The sequence below is a fragment of the Neoarius graeffei genome, chromosome 6, assembly GCF_027579695.1.
Source record: "Neoarius graeffei isolate fNeoGra1 chromosome 6, fNeoGra1.pri, whole genome shotgun sequence".
NCBI classification, from domain to species: domain Eukaryota; kingdom Metazoa; phylum Chordata; class Actinopteri; order Siluriformes; family Ariidae; genus Neoarius; species Neoarius graeffei.
In genome coordinates this window covers 94,239,888-94,259,609 of record NC_083574.1, presented here as the reverse complement: position 1 = coordinate 94,259,609, position 19,722 = coordinate 94,239,888, and the positions used below count along the sequence as shown (strand labels likewise).

General features: G+C 43.7%; 1 protein-coding gene across 6 annotated transcripts in view; it reads right to left on the bottom strand.

Annotated features, from left to right (window-relative positions):
- Positions 1–19,722, bottom strand: part of lekr1 (leucine, glutamate and lysine rich 1) — a 273,905-nt gene that overhangs the window by 51,125 nt on the left and 203,058 nt on the right. For all 6 annotated transcript variants that reach the window (XM_060924188.1, XM_060924185.1, XM_060924189.1 and 3 more), the window contains one exon: positions 12,553–12,630. In XM_060924188.1, coding sequence (XP_060780171.1) covers positions 12,553–12,630 — 78 coding nt within the window. The remainder of the gene's footprint in view (positions 1–12,552; positions 12,631–19,722) is intronic.

Here is a 19,722-nt window from a genome sequence, read left to right as displayed (position 1 = left end):
GGATTGCCTGCAGGCCAGGAGGACAATGTTAACATCTTGAATCTCATAATTTCAGTTAACAGTTGCTGCTTACTAAAATAACATTATACATAAAAATAACAACATTAAAAGATATTCACCTACAGCCTAGAATGCTGTTATTTTACATTTAGCCTACTTCAGGTAAGTCCAAATTCCTTCTTATTATTATCAGACGAGCTACTCAACATTACAAAACAAGTATTTGTCACATCTGGGAAAGGCAACAGGCACAGGATATTTACATCTTTTGGTTCTTGAAACAAACGCTATGATTTTTTCCCCCTCTTCTCTGGCTTAATGTGGCAGAAAGATCACCAGCTCGGTCATTAGACAGTTGTTTATGATCACTATGGTTACCACGACAGGTAAAGTCACAAGCTCCCCTTAGGACCCCGGGGTCGAGATGGTGCGTTACATTTACATTGGAAGTCGGAACTTGGAGCTCCGAGCAACATAACCTCAGAACTGAGCGCTTCCCAGTTTAAAAACTGGGACATCATGGAACATGGAATTCGAAAAAAATGGCCAGTTAATGAAATGAAACGAAAACCCCAACGTTTATGCTGGGAGATGCTGGATTTCAATGCTTTTCCGACTTCAAACTTCCAACTTATGAGTACAACTGAACGCACCATTAGTCGCAGCAGAAACACCGTTGCTATCAAATGGATGAGCTGTGCAGTGTTATTAACCGAGAGTTACGTGGAAAATGAACACCTTGCTTTCCCAACTCTGCAAGGATCTGCTCCAGCCTACACCGATTCAAGAAGGGGAAAATGTGGATTGATCACTGACAAGGCTGCTGCTGCTGCCATTTCAACTTTGTGCTGCAGTGTAAGTTAGTCTAACTAACGGAACATTAATCCTCACTTTTTCTACCTATGTGTGGCGCCTTACGTAGGGACGGTGGGTGGGGGGGACAGATGGGGGTCACTATAAATCTGGGGGGGACATGTCCCCCCCATCCCCCGTGCTATCTGCGCCCTTGCTTCAGCGTAGTAACAGTAACTGTCTGTGGCAGCGGGGGCGTGGTCAAGCATCGGTCTGTGACCGGAGGGCGGAGTCAGGGAAGGTAAGTGGCAGAATCACTGCACCTGATGTTAATTAATGTGTTTGTGTGTGACAATAAAAAAACGCAGACACACACACACAACCGGAGTCTGGTTGGGGAGAGAGCTCCCTCTGCTCTCGCTCTCCCTCCTTAAATAGGGCGCGGTCACTGGGGAAGACACACAAACACATTAATTAACATCAGGTGCAGTGATTCTGCCACTTACCTTCCCTGACTCCGCCCTCCGGTCACAGACCGATGCTTGACCACGCCCCCGCTGCCACACTGTCGTTGATTATTTTCCTGTTACAGCACTTAGAAGCATTACGAGGCTTCTTGCTTTGAGTAATCTGACATACTCTGGAATGTATTCTGATTATTTTTTTCGCAGTCCGGTTGCCATCAAATCCTGCGCTCTGACTGGCTGGCGAGCGGGTCCGTATCCTACAGTATGGACCCCAGTTACGGACCCCGGTTATGGACCTCTGGCGACTCGTTCGTTCACAACAACAAACATAGTAGAATTTTTTGTCAACATTTATCTTTTTTTAATAAGATTTATTTATAAGATTATCAAAAATCTTATAAATTTTTGCCAGCATTTCTCAGGAGAATAGCATTAATTTTACAGCATGGATAGCGATAACGACAGTGTTCACAGCGAAAGCGAGTTTTACTACCCTGAGGAAGAAGAAATGGAAGAAAACATTTCAGGAGAAAGCTAAAAACCTCTAACTGTTGCTAACGCCGAGCAAAAACATGGCTGAATCCTGAATGACTCCTATTTGTATAAATAGGGGACTACATAGGCGGCAAAATGTAGTTTTTTTCCCTGCCATGGAAGTGCACTTGTATACCGAGGAGGAAGCCATTTGCATTACAGCCGTGAATGAGGATTCAAAATGGCGGCTCGGGTTGGTTTTCCCTTTCGGGCGCTCTCGTTTTCTGTTAGAATTTGGGAAAGAAAAAAATAAATATATTATTTACCAGCTTAAGGTCGGTCCGTATGGTGAAATACCATGACCTCGGCCCAGAGGGCCTCGCTCAGTACTTTCAAGACCTCGGTCACGGTATTTCACCATACGGACCTCCCAGCTGGTAAATAACATATATATATATGTTGAAACCATGAAGAGGCCACAAGGAAGTCAACCACAGCCAAATACCTCCAGAGAGTAAGGCAGGTCCTGAAAAGTCAGCTGAATGGTAAAAACAAGGTCCGAGCCATCAACATGTACGCACTACCAGTCATCAGATACCCCGCTGGTATCATAAACTGGCCAAAGGAGGAGATAGAAGCCACAGATATCAAGACTAGAAAGCTCCTCACCATGCATGGAGGGTTCCACCCCAAGTCCAGCACCCTGAGACTATACACTAAGCGGAAAGAGGGAGGCCGAGGGCTAGTGAGCGTCAAGACCACGGTCCAGGATGAAACATCGAAAATCCGAGAATACATCAGAAAGATGGCCCCAAAGGATGAACTGCTAAGTGAATGTCTCAGGCAGCAGAACCCTGATGAGAGTGCAGAGGAGGAGGAGGAACAGACAACCTGGAGAGACAAACCCCTACATGGCATGTACCACCGTCAGATAGAGGAAGTGGCTGATATCAAGAAATCCTACCAGTGGCTGGATAATGCAGGACTGACAGACAGCACAGAGGCACTAATCATGGCAGCACAAGAACAGGCCATAAGCACAAGAGCCATAGAGGCCAGGATCTACCAGAGTAGATCAGACCCAAGATGCAGACTGTGCAAAGAAGCCCCTGAAACAGTCCAGCACATAGTAGCAGGGTGTAAGATGCTAGCTGGATCAGCGTACATGGAGAGGCACAACCAAGTGGCTGGGATAGTATACAGGAACATCTGCAATCAGTATGGAATAGAAATACCCAAGTCCCAATGGGCCATACCACAGAAGGTGGCTGAGAACAACAGGGCCAAGATTCTGTGGGACTTCAGCTTCCAGACTGACAAACAGATCCTGGCTAACCAACCGGACATAGTGGTGGTGGACAAAGAGCAGAAGAGGGTGGTGGTGATAGATGTGGCGATCCCAGCTGACGCCAACATCAGGAAGAAGGAACATGAGAAACTTGAGAAGTATCAAGGGTTGAAAGAGCAGCTGGAACGGATGTGGAAGGTCAAGGGTTGCGTGGTCCCCGTGGTAGTGGGGGCACTTGGGGCAGTAACCCCCAAACAGGGAGAGTGGCTCCAGCAAATCCCAGGAACAACATCTGAAGCCTCAGTCCAGAAGAGTGCAGTCCTAGGAACATCGAAGATACTGCGCAGAACCCTCAAACTCCCAGGCCTCTGGTAGAGGACCCGAGCTTGAGGATGACATGGATACCACCCCCCCACCGGGGGTGAGAAGGAGATTTTTTTTTTTTATATATTTAACAGTTATTCCACGAAATTGAGTCGTACACGAGCTGACAGGTTGTCTGTAAGGCGTGTACGACGAGATTGATCAGAATAACTGTTTTATTCTATCCACATTCACTGGATTTTGAGAAACAGAGCATTTTTATTTTTGTTTTGCAAATTCGCTAAATAAAAACTTTATACCGTACAAAACGTCCGACAAAATCATTTCTGCTTAGACTGTAAACACGCCGGTGAAACGACAGGAGCAATTTGTGAAAAATCCGATAATAATTATTTTAAAAACTAAAAAAAAAAAAGATACGATCTTATCAAATACTTTCATTCCATATTTTGTTGCTTTTTTTTGTATTTTTTGGGGGGTTTTGTTTTCGAGTAAAGTTTTTAGTTCGTCCTTGGTTGGTTCAACACGCACCGCCATTTTGTTTTTCTCTACTCATGGTACGTATATGAGCTGATATCCTGGTAGTAGAGTAGCCAATCGGAGCGCATGATTGCTCATATCCAGTGAATGTGGATAGAATAAAACAATATATTGAATTATTATCCATACAGGACATTTTTTCGATGGAATAAAAACACGTGTTCGATTCCCTTCCAGCGGTTTCATGCACTTGGTTTGATAGCATGCAATATTGTTATCATATCGCTTATACTACATGTATTGTCACTCTATCCAATGGAGAATGATGGTTGAATATGGGTTACGATATTGCATGGTTGTCAAGACGACATGACGTCACACGTCGGAGACGTAAAACTTCCACGCTAGCGAGCGACTGGGACAATTTGTAAACAAACATGGCCGCCAGGTTTGCTTTGTTACAAAATACGGAAGATTTTGAGAGAATTTTGAAAGAGAAAGACGCGTTGAACACCTGAAAGGAATGTGTATGTATAATAATAATTTTTTTTTCATGACTTGCAAGTGACGTCAAAGCAAAACAGAAACCCGGATGTCGGCCATGTTGGTGGAGATACAAATGCAGGGTCAAGCGACATTCCATACAAAATATAGTCACGCATGCGCAACTCTCTTTGTTTTTCCGCTGCTTTAAGCGTTCTTTTAGCTCTGCTATATCTTTGTGCTGTATATGGTCGTGGTCACAACAGCACTCGTGACCGCGGAGCGTTCCGATTTTTTAGAATTCCGTCCGTGATTCAGAAAGAGGGCGAGGAAACTCTGAGGCGAGAGGAGACGCGCACGGCTGAACAACATCGGCAGGGCTGATCTAACCGAGGCGAAAACCAAAACAGCTCGTGTTTGCGGTGATCATTTTATCTCAGGTGAGATTCTAAAGCTCTCTCGATAATATCATGGAAGAATTTTATTTCGTGTCGCTAGAATTTTGCAATAAAATGAGCGCTCTCTCTTGTCGTGGTTCACTCGGACATTGTTATAATTTTAACATGTGTATTACCGTTTCGTACCGGCTAGTGGCCTAGTGGTAGCGTGTCCGCCTCTCAATCGGGAAATCGTGAGTTCTATTCACGGTTGGGTCATACCAAAGACCATCATAAAAATGGTACCTAATACAGATGCGAGTGGGGAGTCAAACTCTCATGGTTACCAGAGGACCAGCCCCCCTCTGTAACCCTAGCTATGTAATAGGTGAGAGGCCGAGGGCTGTGAAACGGAGATCGGCGCCGCCCCCGATGCGCCACTTGGCGTGGAAAAGGGGAAGGACAGGATTACCGTTTCGCTTCTAGGAGCGCCAGCAAAATTATACGATAGAAACAATCCAGACTGGGCACGGTCAGAACATGGGCTGTGTTTCGTCCAAGGTCGGACTTGATTCTTCAGCAGCCGAACCAGATAGAACGCGATATCTGGGTATTCGATGGTCAGTAGACGCGTCTTATCTTCAGAAAAGTCTTTTTTTAAATAATATGGGTCAAAACCCAGACACATCTATCTTCTCTTTGTATCGAGTCTTCGCTCGAGCGTTCAAGTCGTAGTAATAGTGAGAAAATTCAGCATTGTTTACAGACGGCTTTCAGCGGCTGCCGTCCTAGTTGCTTGTATATCCACCATCATGGCGGACGCTCATGACGTAGCACATTTTGATCACGTGGTTGCAAGTCATCTATTTCAGATATATTCCATTCAGCTACTCGTCTTCGGCTCGTTCAGTATCACGCTAGCTGAATGGAATATATCTGATATACCGTGAAAAAAAAAGCCAGACGATATTATTTAAATACTGTAGATTAGGAGGAAATATACATACTTGTGCATCTCAAAAAATTAGAATACCATGAAAAAGTTCCTTTTTTTTCATAATTTAATTCAAAAAGGTAAACTTTCATATATTCTATATTCATTACATCTCATCTCATCTCATTATCTCTAGCCGCTTTATCCTTCTACAGGGTCGCAGGCAAGCTGGAGCCTATCCCAGCTGACTACGGGCGAAAGGCGGGGTACACCCTGGACAAGTCGCCAGGTCATCACAGGGCTGACACATAGACACAGACAACCATTCACACTCACATTCACACCTACGCTCAATTTAGAGTCACCAGTTAACCTAACCTGCATGTCTTTGGACTGTGGGGGAAACCGGAGCACCCCCAGGAAACCCACGCGGACACGGGGAGAACATGCAAACTCCACACAGAAAGGCCCTCGCCGGCCACGGGGCTCGAACCCAGGACCTTCTTGCTGTGAGGCGACAGCGCTAACCACTACACCACCGTGCCGCCCCATTCATTACATGTAAAGTGAAATATTTAAAGCCTTTTTTGTTTTAATTTTGATGATTATGGCTTATAGCTCATGAAAATCAGAAATCCAGTATCTCAAATTATGAGAATATTCCCTAAGATCAATCAAAAAAAGGATTTACAATACAGAAATGTCCAACTTCTGAAAAGTATATTCATTTATACACTCAATACTTGGCTGGGGCTCCTTTACCATGAATTACTGTATCAATGCGGTGTGGCATGGAGGTGATCAGTCTGTGGCACTGCTGAGGTGTTATTGAAGCCCAGGTTGCTTTGATAGTGGCCTTCAGCGTATCTGTATTTTTGGGTCGGGTGTTTCTCATCTTCCTCTTGACAATACCCCGTAGATTCTCTATGGGGTTCAGGTCAGGCAAGTTGGCTGGCCAATCAAACACAGTAATATCATGGTCAGCAAACCATTTGGTAGTAGTTTTGGCACTGTGGGTACGTGCTAAGTCCTGCTGGAAAAGGAAATCAGCATCTCCAAAAAGCTCGTCAGCAGATGGAAGCATGAAGTGCTCTAAAATCTCCTGGTAGATGGCTGTGTTGACTTTGGACTTGATAAAATACAGTGGACCAACACCAGCAGATGACATGGCACCCCAAATCATCACAGACTGTGGAAACTTCACACTGGGCTTCAAACACCTTGGATTCTGTACCTCTCCAGTCTTCCTCCAGACTCTCGAACCGTGATTTCCAAATTAAATGCAAAATGTACTTTCATCTGAAAAGAGGACTTTGGACCACTGAGCAACAGTCCATTTCTTTCTCTCCTTAGCCCAGATAAGACACTTCTGACATTGTCTCTGGCTCAGGAGTAGCTTGATATTAGGAATGCGAAAGTTGTATCCCCTTTCTTGAAGATGTCTGTTCATGATGGGTCTTGATACACTGACACCAGCCTCAGTCCACTCCTTGTGAAGCTCTCCCAAGTTCTTGAATCAACTTTTTCTGACAATCCTCTCAAGACTGCGGCCATCCCTGTTGCTTGCGCACCTTTTCCAGCCACCCTTTTCAGCAATGACCTTTTGTGGCTTACCCTCCTTGTCGAGGGCATCAGTGATCATCTTCTGGACAACACTCAAGTCAGCAGTCTTCCCCATGATTGTGGTTGTGTGTACTGAACTAGACCGAGAGATACACTGTGTTCATACTGTTTTACTCAAACACGAAATTAAATATTCTAATATTATGAGATGGGTTTTTTATGTTTTTGTACTGTATGCCATACTGATTAAAATTAAAATAGAAAAATGCTTGAAACATTTTAGTTTATGTGTAATGAGTCTATAATATATAACATTTTCACTTTCTTAAATAACTGATGGAAAATATTGAACTTTTTCACAATATTCTAATTTTTTGAGATGCACTAGTACATGGGCATGGACGGTCGAAGTAAATATACTGCGTTGTATTTTCCAAACTAGCACTCAGGCCAGCGAGGGCTGTTAAGTATTAAAGCGTCTCTATTTTAAAACACTATCTGTCTGCGTGCTACGTTAGCGCTCCTGTTACTACACCTCAAAACGTCTGTGCATCCTCAGGACGAAACGGAAATGCGTCTGGACACGAACTGATGGTTGTTCTGTATCATTTTATACACAACAGCAGTCGCTATCTGACAGTGTGTATATCGTGTATTATTGTGTATGTGTGTCTCCTCGGTAAAATTACCCATGACACTCGTGCGAGTCATACACAGTATTAGTAATGTATACCGTCGGAGTGTTGCGTGTCTACGGGTCACTGCTGGGTTTGATTGTGGCTCATGGCAGCACTAATGAGATCGTATAAACGTCACTGACAAACAATTTGGCGAAGGCAACGGAGTCAGCGTCTGGAATTCGCATACATGAATGCGAACACACACGGTAAAGCTCTGCACATGTTCAATATAAAGCTCTGGAACGAGAACAAGCTGTGGAGCTCGCTGACACGCACACACACACACACACACACACGAATATGTGTAAGACAGATTTGGGGCAAAGGCCTTGGTGAAGCAGAGTGAGGAATTTAAGGTCCATCACACGTTCTTTTGTGTCCTTGAAAGAAATCATTTGTGCTTGTGATCGATGAAAGAGCACGGGGTTTGAGCTTCTGAAAGAGGAAGTGTGTGTGTGTGTGTGTGTGTGTGTGTGTGTGTGTGTGTGTGTGCGCATCAAGGCTCAGTGATTGTGAACCTCTTCCATCTGCCATTGCTTTGGCTCACACGCAGCTGGAGATCTCCTCCACACCACACACCTCAGCGCACACACACACACACACACACACACACACACACACACACACACTCTGGCCATTTCCTGGCTACCAAACCAAGTCATGAATTGATTCACGAAAGATAATCAAACATATTTCAGAGTGATTTAAAAGTTCTGAGTGCAAAGTTGAATTCTGGGTAAAATTTCTATTTCTATTGCTGTTGGAGTTTCACGGCCACACAGACGCGCACACACACACACCGTGTATCCTGCGCGCAAACGTTTTGCCGAGATCAAACACGTCCTGCGTTTTACGATTACAGAGCTCGCCGAAGCAAGCGAGCGACAATATCACGCGAACATGGCGAACTCGGCTCTCCATCCGGCGGAAAAGAAAAGGAAAGCCTGCCTAGTGAGCGCAACTGCAAGATAGCTAAATCATTCTAGCTAGCGCTTAGCTATCTTAGCCTTAGAACGCATGGGCTTGACTCTTCGATACTGAGTATGGAGTTGTACACCTAATGTTTTGATCTTACAGAGAAAGAAACGAGAACACAAAAACAGGAACAGAGAAAAGGTTTATTTATTCGTCTTTTGTTTCACAGATCTATTCGCGAACGCCAACCGCAAATTACACCCCTGCGACTCAAACCTCTCCGAGGTCGATCCAGAGTCACGATGTTTTCTTGGAGGCGTCGCCGTCTTGCTGTGACGCGGTTCCGTAGTTATGCTAACGAGATAAAGCTCCTTGCGTTCGGCTGTTTCCTGTTCCCGTAAGGCCGTACTGATCAAAATGATCACATCTCGTCCGCACGATATTGTTCTTGCGGGACATGGGATAATAAAATTTCAGATGACTTAGCAGTCAGCAACTTTAAAACTGTTGGCACAAAATGTACACTTGGCTTTTTACAACTGAGACTCCTTCCATAAATGTTAAATAAATATCTCCGCAAAAATGTCACCACATCAATGATTATGTGTTTCACTTTGTTCAAAAAAACCCCCAAAAAACATCTGCTTATTATTCGTCTTGGATTACGTGGAGCGTCTTCTGTACGCGTCCGTGTTAATGACCAGTTCTCGTCAGGTCTCTCTCTCGGCCAAATCTGGTGTGATTTGGAGGTGTGGTTCCAACAGGATTTCAAAACAAAAGTCCTGTCTCAAGATACGTTCTTTTGCATCGCACCATATTGTGCTGAATCGCATTGTGTCACAATATGGGTGAATCATATCGTATCGTACCATACTGTATCGTTTTGTATCAGATCATATTGTATTGTATCGTATGTATCATATCATATATTGTATTGTATTGTATCGTACCATATTGTATCATATCGTATCATCTCATGTTGTATTGTATCATATTGTATCGTATCATATGTATCATATCGTATCATATCACATTGGATCATATCATATTGTATTGGATCAAATTATATCATATCATATTGTATCGTGTCGTATCATTTCGTGTCATATCATATCGTATTGTATTGTATCGTAACATATCGTATCGTACTGTATCATATCGTATTGTATTGTAACATATTGTATCATACTGTATCATATCATATCATATGGTATCGTATCATATCGTATTGTATCATATCATATATCGTATCATATCATATTGTATCATGTCATATCATTTCGTGTCATATCGTATCATATCATATTGTATCGTAACATATTGTATCGTACTGTATCATATCGTATCGTATCATTTTGTATTGTATCGTATCATATCATATCGTATTGTATCGTATCATATCATATTGTATCATATCATATCGTATCATATATCATATCGTATTGTATCATATCATATCATATCGTATCATATCATATCGTATCATATTGTATTGTATCGTATCATATCATATTGTATCATATCATATTGTATTGTATCATAACATATCATATCATATCGTATTGTATCGTATCATATCATATCCTATTGTATCATAACATTGTATCATACTGTATCATATCATATCATATCATATTGTACCGTATCATATCATATTGTATCTTATCGTATTGTATCATAACATATCATATCATACTGTATCATATCATATCGTATAGTATCGTATCATATCGTATCATAACATATCATACTGCATCATATCATATCATATCATATCATATCATATCATATTGTATCATTTCGTGTCATATTGTATCGTATCATATTGTATCATACTGTATTGTATCATAACATATATCGTACTGTATCATAACGTATCGTATTATATCATATCGTATCATATCATATCGCATTGTATCGTAACATATTGTATCATACTGTATCATATCATATTGTATCATATCATATCATATCATATCATATTGTATCATATCATATCATATCGTATCGTAACATATCATATTGTATTGTATTGTAACATATCGTATCGTACTGTATCATATCGTATCATATCATATTGCATCATATTGTATTGTATCATATCATATTATATTGTATCGTATCGTACCGTATCATATCATATTGCATCGTATCGTACTGTATCGTGTCGCATCATATGATATTGTATTGCATCGTATCGTATTGTATCATATTGTATCGTATTGTACTATATCGTATCGTATCATGTATCATATCATACTGCATCATGTCGCATCATATCATACTGTACTGTATTCTATCATATCATTTCGTGTGATATCATATTGTATCGTATCATATTGTATCATATCGTATTGTATTATATCGTATCATATTGTATGGTATTGTATCATATTGTACCGTGTCTTATCATATCATATTGTATCGTATCATTTCGTGTCATCTCATATCGTATCATATCATATTGTATCATATTGTACTGTATCGTATTGTATCATATCATATTGTACCGTGTCATATCATATCGTAAAGTATCGTATCATTTCGTGTCATATCGTATCGTATCATATTGTATTGTATCGTACTGTACCGTATTGTATCATATTGTATTATACTGTATCGTATCATATCATATCGTATTGTATCATATTGTATTGTATCATTTCATATCATATATCATATCGTATCATATTGTGTCGTATCATATCATATTGTATTGTATCGTACTGTATCATATCGTATCCTATAATTTCGTATCATATCGTGTCATTTCATATTGTATCATATCATATTGTATCGCATCATACCGTATTATATCGTATCATATCGTATTATATCGAATTGTATCATATCGTATCATTTTGTATTGTATCGTATTGTATTGTAACGTATTAGTAGTTGCTATAATGAATGGGATTGTTAGAATCCAGATGTGTAATGGATGAGCCTCAGTGATGGAGATGAACGTCCATTATTACAAAACTGGTACAGAATGAGAATCCTGCTGCTTCAAAAAGACAGAAAGCCTTTCCATTTTTCCTTTCTTTTTTTATTCAGTTGTTTGTTCTTTTGACATTCAGTTAATGCATCTGTTCCTATTTTCCTTTTCAACTTCACATACTAAAGCTGACATGGAAAATTCAATCCATTTACGTTTCACTGTTGGGAAAGTAAGATGACATTCACATAAAGGAGTTGTGGTAGTGAAAAAAGCGCTCTCTGGTGTACTCACATGGAAACCAGAACAAAACATCACACACACACCCTTCTGAATTTATGTATTTTGGTGTTTGTTTTTTTTTAATCCATTGTCAGTAAGATGATTTGGGGAGTTACTGTGTGGAGGTAATAACATTGCTACATCTGAATCTATTCGCAATAAAATGGAAAAGAATTCAAAAAGAACTCCTCTGTGCGTGTGTGTGTGTGTGTGTGGGGGGGGTCCCTGCCAGTGTTAAGCTTCTCAACCTCTCATCTCTGGTTTCTGTTTCACTCATCCCCTTTCATCTGTCCTTTTCTGTCATCCCTGCTTTTTTGTGTTCTCTGTACACTGTCAGGTGTGTGTGAGAGAGAGAGAGAGAGAGAGAGAGAGAGAGAGAGAGACCTCTCTGGCCTCTGTATAAAGGTCACAGCCTGTATTTTTAATCAGTCTCTCATCGATGCTGTGTGCATCACTGCCACTTCTCTGCTTCTTATACATGGGATGTCCATATGACACACACACACACACACACACACACACACACACACACACACACCCCGTACTGAATGTTACCTCAGTATGGTGGCACTCTGCTCGTCACATTGCTGCTGGAGCCGTGAGCGTCTTCCCTCTTCCTCTTTTCTTTTGCTTCTGAAAGACAAGATCGCAGGCTTTATCGAAACCAGGCCATGGGATTCTCACACACACACACACACACACACACACACACACACACACACACACACACAGGTGTGTGACTCCTGTGTTTACATCTGACTCCAAGCAGACTGTGTTCTGTTCCCTCAACATTTGGCCACTGGTCTAAATTAGATCAATGTCTGTCAGTCTGAGTGAAGGAGGCGTGGCCTTTGTGTCTGTCAGTCTGAGTGAAGGAGGCGTGGCCTTTGTGTCTGTCAGTCTAAGTGAAGGAGGTGTGGCCTTTGTGTCTGTCAGTCTGAGTGAAGGAGGCGTGGCCTTTGTGTCTGTCAGTCTGAGTGAAGGAGGCGTGGCCTTTGTGTCTGTCAGTCTGAATGAAGGAGGCATGGCCTTTGTGTCTGTCAGTCTAAGTGAAGGAGGCGTGGCCTTTGTGTCTGTCAGTCTGAGTGAAGGAGGCGTGGCCTTTGTGTCTGTCAGTCTGAGTGAAGGAGGCGTGGCCTTTGTGTCTGTCAGTCTGAATGAAGGAGACATGGCCTTTGTGTCTGTCAGTCTGAGTGAAGGAGGCGTGGCCTTTGTGTCTGTCAGTCTGAGTGAAGGAGGCGTGGCCTTTGTGTCTGTCAGTTTGAGTGAAGGAGGTGTGGCCTTTGTCAGTCTGAATGAAGGAGACATGGCCTTTGTGTCTGTCAGTCTGAGTGAAGGAGGCGTGGCCTTTGTCAGTCTGAGTGAAGGTCGTCAGTCTGAGTGAAGGAGGTGTAGCCTTTGTGTCTGTCAGTCTGAGTGAAGGAGGCGTGGCCTTTGTGTCTGTCAGTCTGAGTGAAGGAGGCGTGGCCTTTGTGTCTGTCAGTCTGAGTGAAGGAGGCGTGGCCTTTGTGTCTGTCAGTCTGAGTGAAGGAGGCGTGGCCTTTGTGTCTGTCAGTCTGAGTGAAGGAGGCGTGGCCTTTGTGTCTGTCAGTCTGAATGAAGGAGACATGGCCTTTGTGTCTGTCAGTTTGAGTGAAGGAGGTGTGGCCTTTGTCAGTCTGAATGAAGGAGGCGTGGCCTTTGTCTCTGTCAGTCTGAGTGAAGGAGGCGTGGCCTGTGTGTCTGTCAGTTTGAGTGAAGGAGGCGTGGCCTTTGCCTCTGTCAGTCTGAATGAAGGAGGCGTGGCCTTTGTTAGTCTGAATGAAGGAGGCGTGGCCTTTGTGTCTGTCAGTCTGAATGAAGGAGGCGTGGCCTTTATGTCTGTCAGTCTGAGTGAAGGAGGTCAGTCTGAGTGAAGGAGGTGTAGCCTTTGTGTCTGTCAGTTTGAGTGAAGGAGGTGTGGCCTTTGTGTCTGTCAGTCTAAGTGAAGGAGGCGTGGCCTTTGTGGCTGCCAGTCTGAATGAAGGAGGCATGGCCTTTGTGGCTGTAAGTCTGAGTGAAGGAGGCATGGCCTTTGTGCCTGTCAGTCTAAGTGAAGGAGGTGTGACCTTTGTGTCTGTCAGTCTAAGTGAAGGAGGCATGGCCTTTGTCAGTCTAAGTGAAGGAGGCGTGGCCTTTGTGCCTGCCAGTCTGAATGAAGGAGGCATGGCCTTTGTGTCTGTCAGTCTGAATGAAGGAGGCGTGGCCTTTGTGTCTGTCAGTCTGAATGAAGGAGGCGTGGCCTTTGTGACTGTCAGTCTGCATGAAGGAGGCATGGCTTTTGTGTCTATCAGTCTAAGTAAAGGAGGTGTGGCCTTTGTCAGTCTAAATGAAGGAGGTGTGGCTATGTAACTGTAAAAGAGGCTATATCAGTGTTTCCCAACCAGTGGGCCGTGAAGTGACACCTAGTGGGCCACGAATTTTTTTTCAAGTTGAAGTTAATTTTTCACTTGTAGTAGGGTACAATTGCTGGGTTGCATCCGACATCACATCCGCCTCATTAAGCTACGGTCACACTACAGCTCGTGATGCTTTGCGATGGGTTATCGATGAAAATGAGGCATTCTGATGGTGATGCTCAATGAGCTAAAAGTTGTGGTCGCACAGCATGCGAACACTTGACTGTTACGCCTTTGCACGCGTGAGTCTGGCGCAGCTCGTGCGGTCGTGCTCGCTCATGGGGAACGTTTTGCATGCTGTTGGGACCCAGTCATTATGGGAAACACCTGATACTGATTTGAGTGCAATCAGCACACACCGATACGGACGCTGTTTTCACAGAGGCTTTGTGAAGTTTCGTCATCATCACTGTCATGTTTGTTTCTCGCCATGTTTATAACACTTTAAATACTCATTTCTGCTTTTGTAAATATCACGCCTGCTAATAAACACTCTTCCTGCACTTAGATCCGTCTCCCGCCGTCTGTCTTGTAGTGTCCTGATCCGCAGATCTTTAACCCAGCCACATAGAAAAACTTGTTCTCCTCCATGCTCTTCCAGGTTTTCATCTGCGTGTCCGTGTAGAACGATGTCCGCAGCACCAGGTAGTTTGAGATGTCGGGGAACTCAATAGATGGATAATTTTCCAACTTGTAGGAAAAATCCTTCTTTGTTAGCGTGTAATCCCATTGAGTGGTTTCTATATCCACTTCTTGGTTGCTTGTTTGCTGAGCACAAATCTGGCAATAAGTTCTTGTATTAATGGACCAGACTCCACTTTTGGATCATTAATCCCTTTTGACTGAGAATGCCCTAGATGTATGGCTTTGGCTTCTGGCACATCCGTACAGTTTTAAATACAATACCGACAATTAAAACCAGATTGTTTTTACTGCATTTATTTAAAGGAACAGTCCACCGTACTTCCATAATTAAATATGCTCTTATCTGAATTGAGATGAGCTGCTCCGTACCTCTCTGAGCTTTGTGCGACCTCCCAGTCAGTCAGACGCGCTGTCACTCCTGTTAGCAATGTAGCTAGGCTCAGCATGGCCAATGGTATTTTTTTGGGGCTGTAGTTAGATGCGACCAAACTCTTCCACGTTTTTCCTGTTTACATAGGTTTATATGACCAGTGATATGAAACAAGTTCAGTTACACAAATCGAAACGTGGTGATTTTCTATGCTATGGAAAGTCTGCACTATAATGACAGGCGTACTAACACCTTCTGCGCGCTTCGGCAGCGCATTGATATCTGAGCTCCGTATCAATGTGCTGCCGAAGCGCGCAGAAGGTGTTAGTACGCCTGTCATTATAGTGCGGACTTTCCATAGCATAGAAAATCGCCACGTTTCGATTTGTGTAACTGAACTTGTTTCATATCACTGGTCATATAAACCTATGTAAACAGGAAAAACGTGGAAGAGTTTGGTCGCATCTAACTACAGCCCCAAAAAATACCATTGGCCATACTGAGCCTAGCTACATTGCTTACAGGAGTGACAGCGCGTCTGACTGCGTCTGACTGACTGGGAGGTCGCGCAAAGCTCGGAGAGGTACGGAGCAGCTCGTCTCAATTCAGATAAGAGCATATTTCATTATGGAAGTACGGTGGACTGTTCCTTTAATTCCTGGGCTCCCATCTGTAACAGGGAGTGATGCCGCATCCCATTAATACACTTTACAGTAGATTATTAGATTCTATAAAATGAAATAGATGAGCAAAATAATTGGGTACCACTGTGGAAGGAAAGCCAGCCAATCAGACTGGAGAGACGAGCAAGGAAGAAGTACAAGTGTGTGTGTGTAAGTGACAGTGAGAGTGTAGTACTATGGTTGCGTGCCAATCTGTATTTACATTTGTGACAGTCTGTATTTATTTATGTGTATTTAGTGCGTGTGTGTGTGTGTGTGTGTGCTCTGCTCTTTATTGCACTCCAGTGTTTACTTTGATTCATTAATTTTCCACAGCATGTAGACAAGCACTTGTGGAATCATAACTTATGACACACACACACACGCTCCTGTTCTATGTGACAGTCTAAGTCCTGCCAGATGTGATCAGGCTCTAAGCCAGGACGTTACACGTCTCAGCTCTCCTCCGTCTCCTGTCCTCTCCGGTTTCTTCCCTCAGTCTCTCTCCCACCTGTTCTGCTCCCCTTCCTCCAGTTCGCATGCTCGATCTCGGACTCTCAAACAGAGGCGTCTGTTGTCACGAAACCCTTTCCATCTCAAACACTGTCTCACCTGGACCACGCCCACAATCAGTTATTTAAATCAGAGATAACATCATAACATCCTGAAGCTAAAACTAACCCACAAGACAGGTGTGAAGCACGCCTGCCAGGGTTCCACGACACTTTAGTGCATATTTATTCACTTACACTTTACAGTCCTGCTCCTGCTCGCGCTCCTTATCCCACTGCTGCTATGGTTACGTCCACACACTGGTGCCTATAGAATTACTGCTTTCTGTAGAATTATAATGTACAACGGTAGCATTAAATTATACACATATATAAACTATGCTAATGTCTGGCGTCTTAATTAAATCAATCAATCGGCCGAGTTAATCAGTTCCTACTGACGACTGAATCGCGTTCTCAGTTGAATTTGAGGACATGGTGCTTGCTACAGTTATAGCACCTCCAGATCTCTGTTCAAATAAACTACAATGAGACAAATTAGAGTGTTATGAGACGATATTATTGGCACCTGGCTGGGACGGACGACGTATCTGTCTTACAGGAGATTCTGGAAGGTTCCTAACTGAGGGTTAAGATGAACTTCTAGTCACTTAGGGTGAAAGACATGAGAGAGGGAGAGAAAGAAAATGAAAGAGTGAGACAGAGACAGAGAGTAGAGAGTGTGAGAGAGAGAGAGGGAGTGAGAGTTAGAGAGAGAAAATGAAAGAGTGAGCGTAAGAGAGAGAGAAACTGAGAGCAAGATCGAGAGTGTGTGTGTGTGAGAGAGAGAGAGAGAGTGTGTGTGTGTGTGTGTGTGTGTGTGTGAGAGAGAGAGAGAGAGAGAGAGAGAGAGACTGAGAGAGGGTGTGTGAGACAGTCAGAGAGTGTGTGAGACAGAGACACAGAGGGTGTGTGAGAAAGAGAGAGAGCAGAGAGACAGACTGAGTGTGTGTGAGAGAGAGAGACAGAGACAGAGAGAGAGAGTGTGTGTGTGTGTGTGTGTGTGTGTGTGTGTGAGAGAGAGAGAGAGAGGGAGAGAGAGCTTGAGAGAGACTGAGAGTGTGTGTGTGTGTGTGTGTGTGTGAGAGAGAGAGAGAGAGAGAGAGAGTCTGAGAGAGAGACTGAGAGAGAGAGAGACAGAGTGTGAGAGAGACAGAGTGTGAGAGAGAGAGAGAGAGACAGAGACTGTGTGTGAGAGAGAGACAGAGAGAGTGTGTGTGTGTGTGTGTGTGAGAGAGAGAGAGAGCGAGAGAGAGAGAGAGAGAGAGAGAGAGAGAGTGTGAGAGAGAGACAGAGAGAGAGAGACAGAGTGTGAGAGAGGGACTGAGTGTGAGAAAGAGAGAGACTGAGAGAGAGAGCAGAGAGAGAGAAACTGAGAGAGGGTATGTGAGAGAGAGAGAGAGACAGTGTGTGTGAGAGAGAGACACAGGGTGTGAGAGAGAGAGCAGAGAGAGAGAGACAGAGAGAGAGACAGAGTGTGAGAGAGAGAGAGAGAGAGAGAGAGAGAGAGAAGAGAGAGACTGAGAGAGAGAGAGAGAGACAGAAAGAGACAGAGAGAGAGAGAGCAGAGAGAGCAGAGAAAGAGCAGAGAGAGAGAGAGAGCAGAGAGAGAGAGCAGAGAGAGAGATAGAGCAGAGAGAGCAGAGAGAGAGATAGAGCAGAGAGAGAGCAGAGAGAGAGAGAGCAGAGAGAGAGAGCAGAGAGAGAGATAGAGCAGAGAAAGAGCAGAGAGAGAGAGAGAGAGAGAGAGCAGAGAGAGAGATAGAGTAGAGAGAGAGCAGAGAGAGAGAGCAGAGAGAGAGATAGAGCAGAGAGAGAGCAGAGAGAGAGAGAGAGCAGAGAGAGAGATAGAGCAGAGAAAGAGCAGAGAGAGAGAGAGAGCAGAGAGAGCAGAGAGAGAGTAGAGAGAGAGCAGAGAGAGAGAGCAGAGAGAGAGAGATAGAGCAGAGAGAGAGCAGAGAGAGAGAGCAGAGAGAGAGAGAGCAGAGAGAGAGAGAGAGCAGAGAGAGAGATAGAGCAGAGAGAGAGCAGAGAGAGAGATAGAGCAGAGAGAGAGCAGAGAGAGAGCAGAGAGAGAGATAGAGCAGAGAAAGAGCAGAGAGAGAGAGAGAGCAGAGAGAGAGATAGAGCAGAGAGAGAGCAGAGAGAGAGAGAGCAGAGAGAGAGAGAGAGAGATAGAGCAGAGAAAGAGCAGAGAGAGAGAGAGAGAGAGCAGAGAGAGAGCAGAGAGAGAGATAGAGCAGAGAGAGAGCAGAGAGAGAGAGCAGAGAGAGAGATAGAGCAGAGAAAGAGCAGAGAGAGCAGAGAGAGCAGAGAGAGAGATAGAGCAGAGAGAGAGCAGAGAGAGAGAGAGAGCAGAGAGAGAGAGAGAGATAGAGCAGAGAAAGAGCAGAGAGAGAGAGAGAGAGCAGAGAGAGAGCAGAGAGAGAGATAGAGTAGAGAGAGAGCAGAGAGAGAGCAGAGAGAGAGAGAGAGAGAGAGAGAGAGAGAGATGACCCTGGTGTTCATGGTGTTTATTTAATCTCAGAGGTGATTCAGTCACAGATTAATCTCATACTGCATCTGTTCCTCTCAGACAAAAGAAAAAACAGGGCACGAAACTCATTATCTGTGTCATTAGGTACCAGTTAAAGGTGTAAACACTCACTTCATGTCTAATTGGACCTCAAGGATCGTTTCTATACCTTTGAGGGGATGCTGTTTGTTCATCGAAAAGAAAAATATCCCTCAGTTTACCGTTACAGTGACGTGTGAGATGGACAAGCAGACAATCGTCCAAAGAAATCAGAACAGACGAACAGACCGGAGACTCGAGGGGCGAAACGTCTGAAGGACAACGGACACGCTATAGAGGACAACACTGCTCATTCTGGACAGACAAGTGGTACAAAAACGTGTGTGTGTGTGTGTGTGTGTGTGTGTGTAAGGGGACTGGTTGTGCCTCGAGATAAACTCTGTCCCATTTAAAAGGCATAATTAGAGCTGGACAAATTTAAAGAAGCATCACACACACACACACACTCTTATAAACTCCCTCAAGAGAGCTGCAGAAAAGCACATCCTCTCCACACACAGTGGTG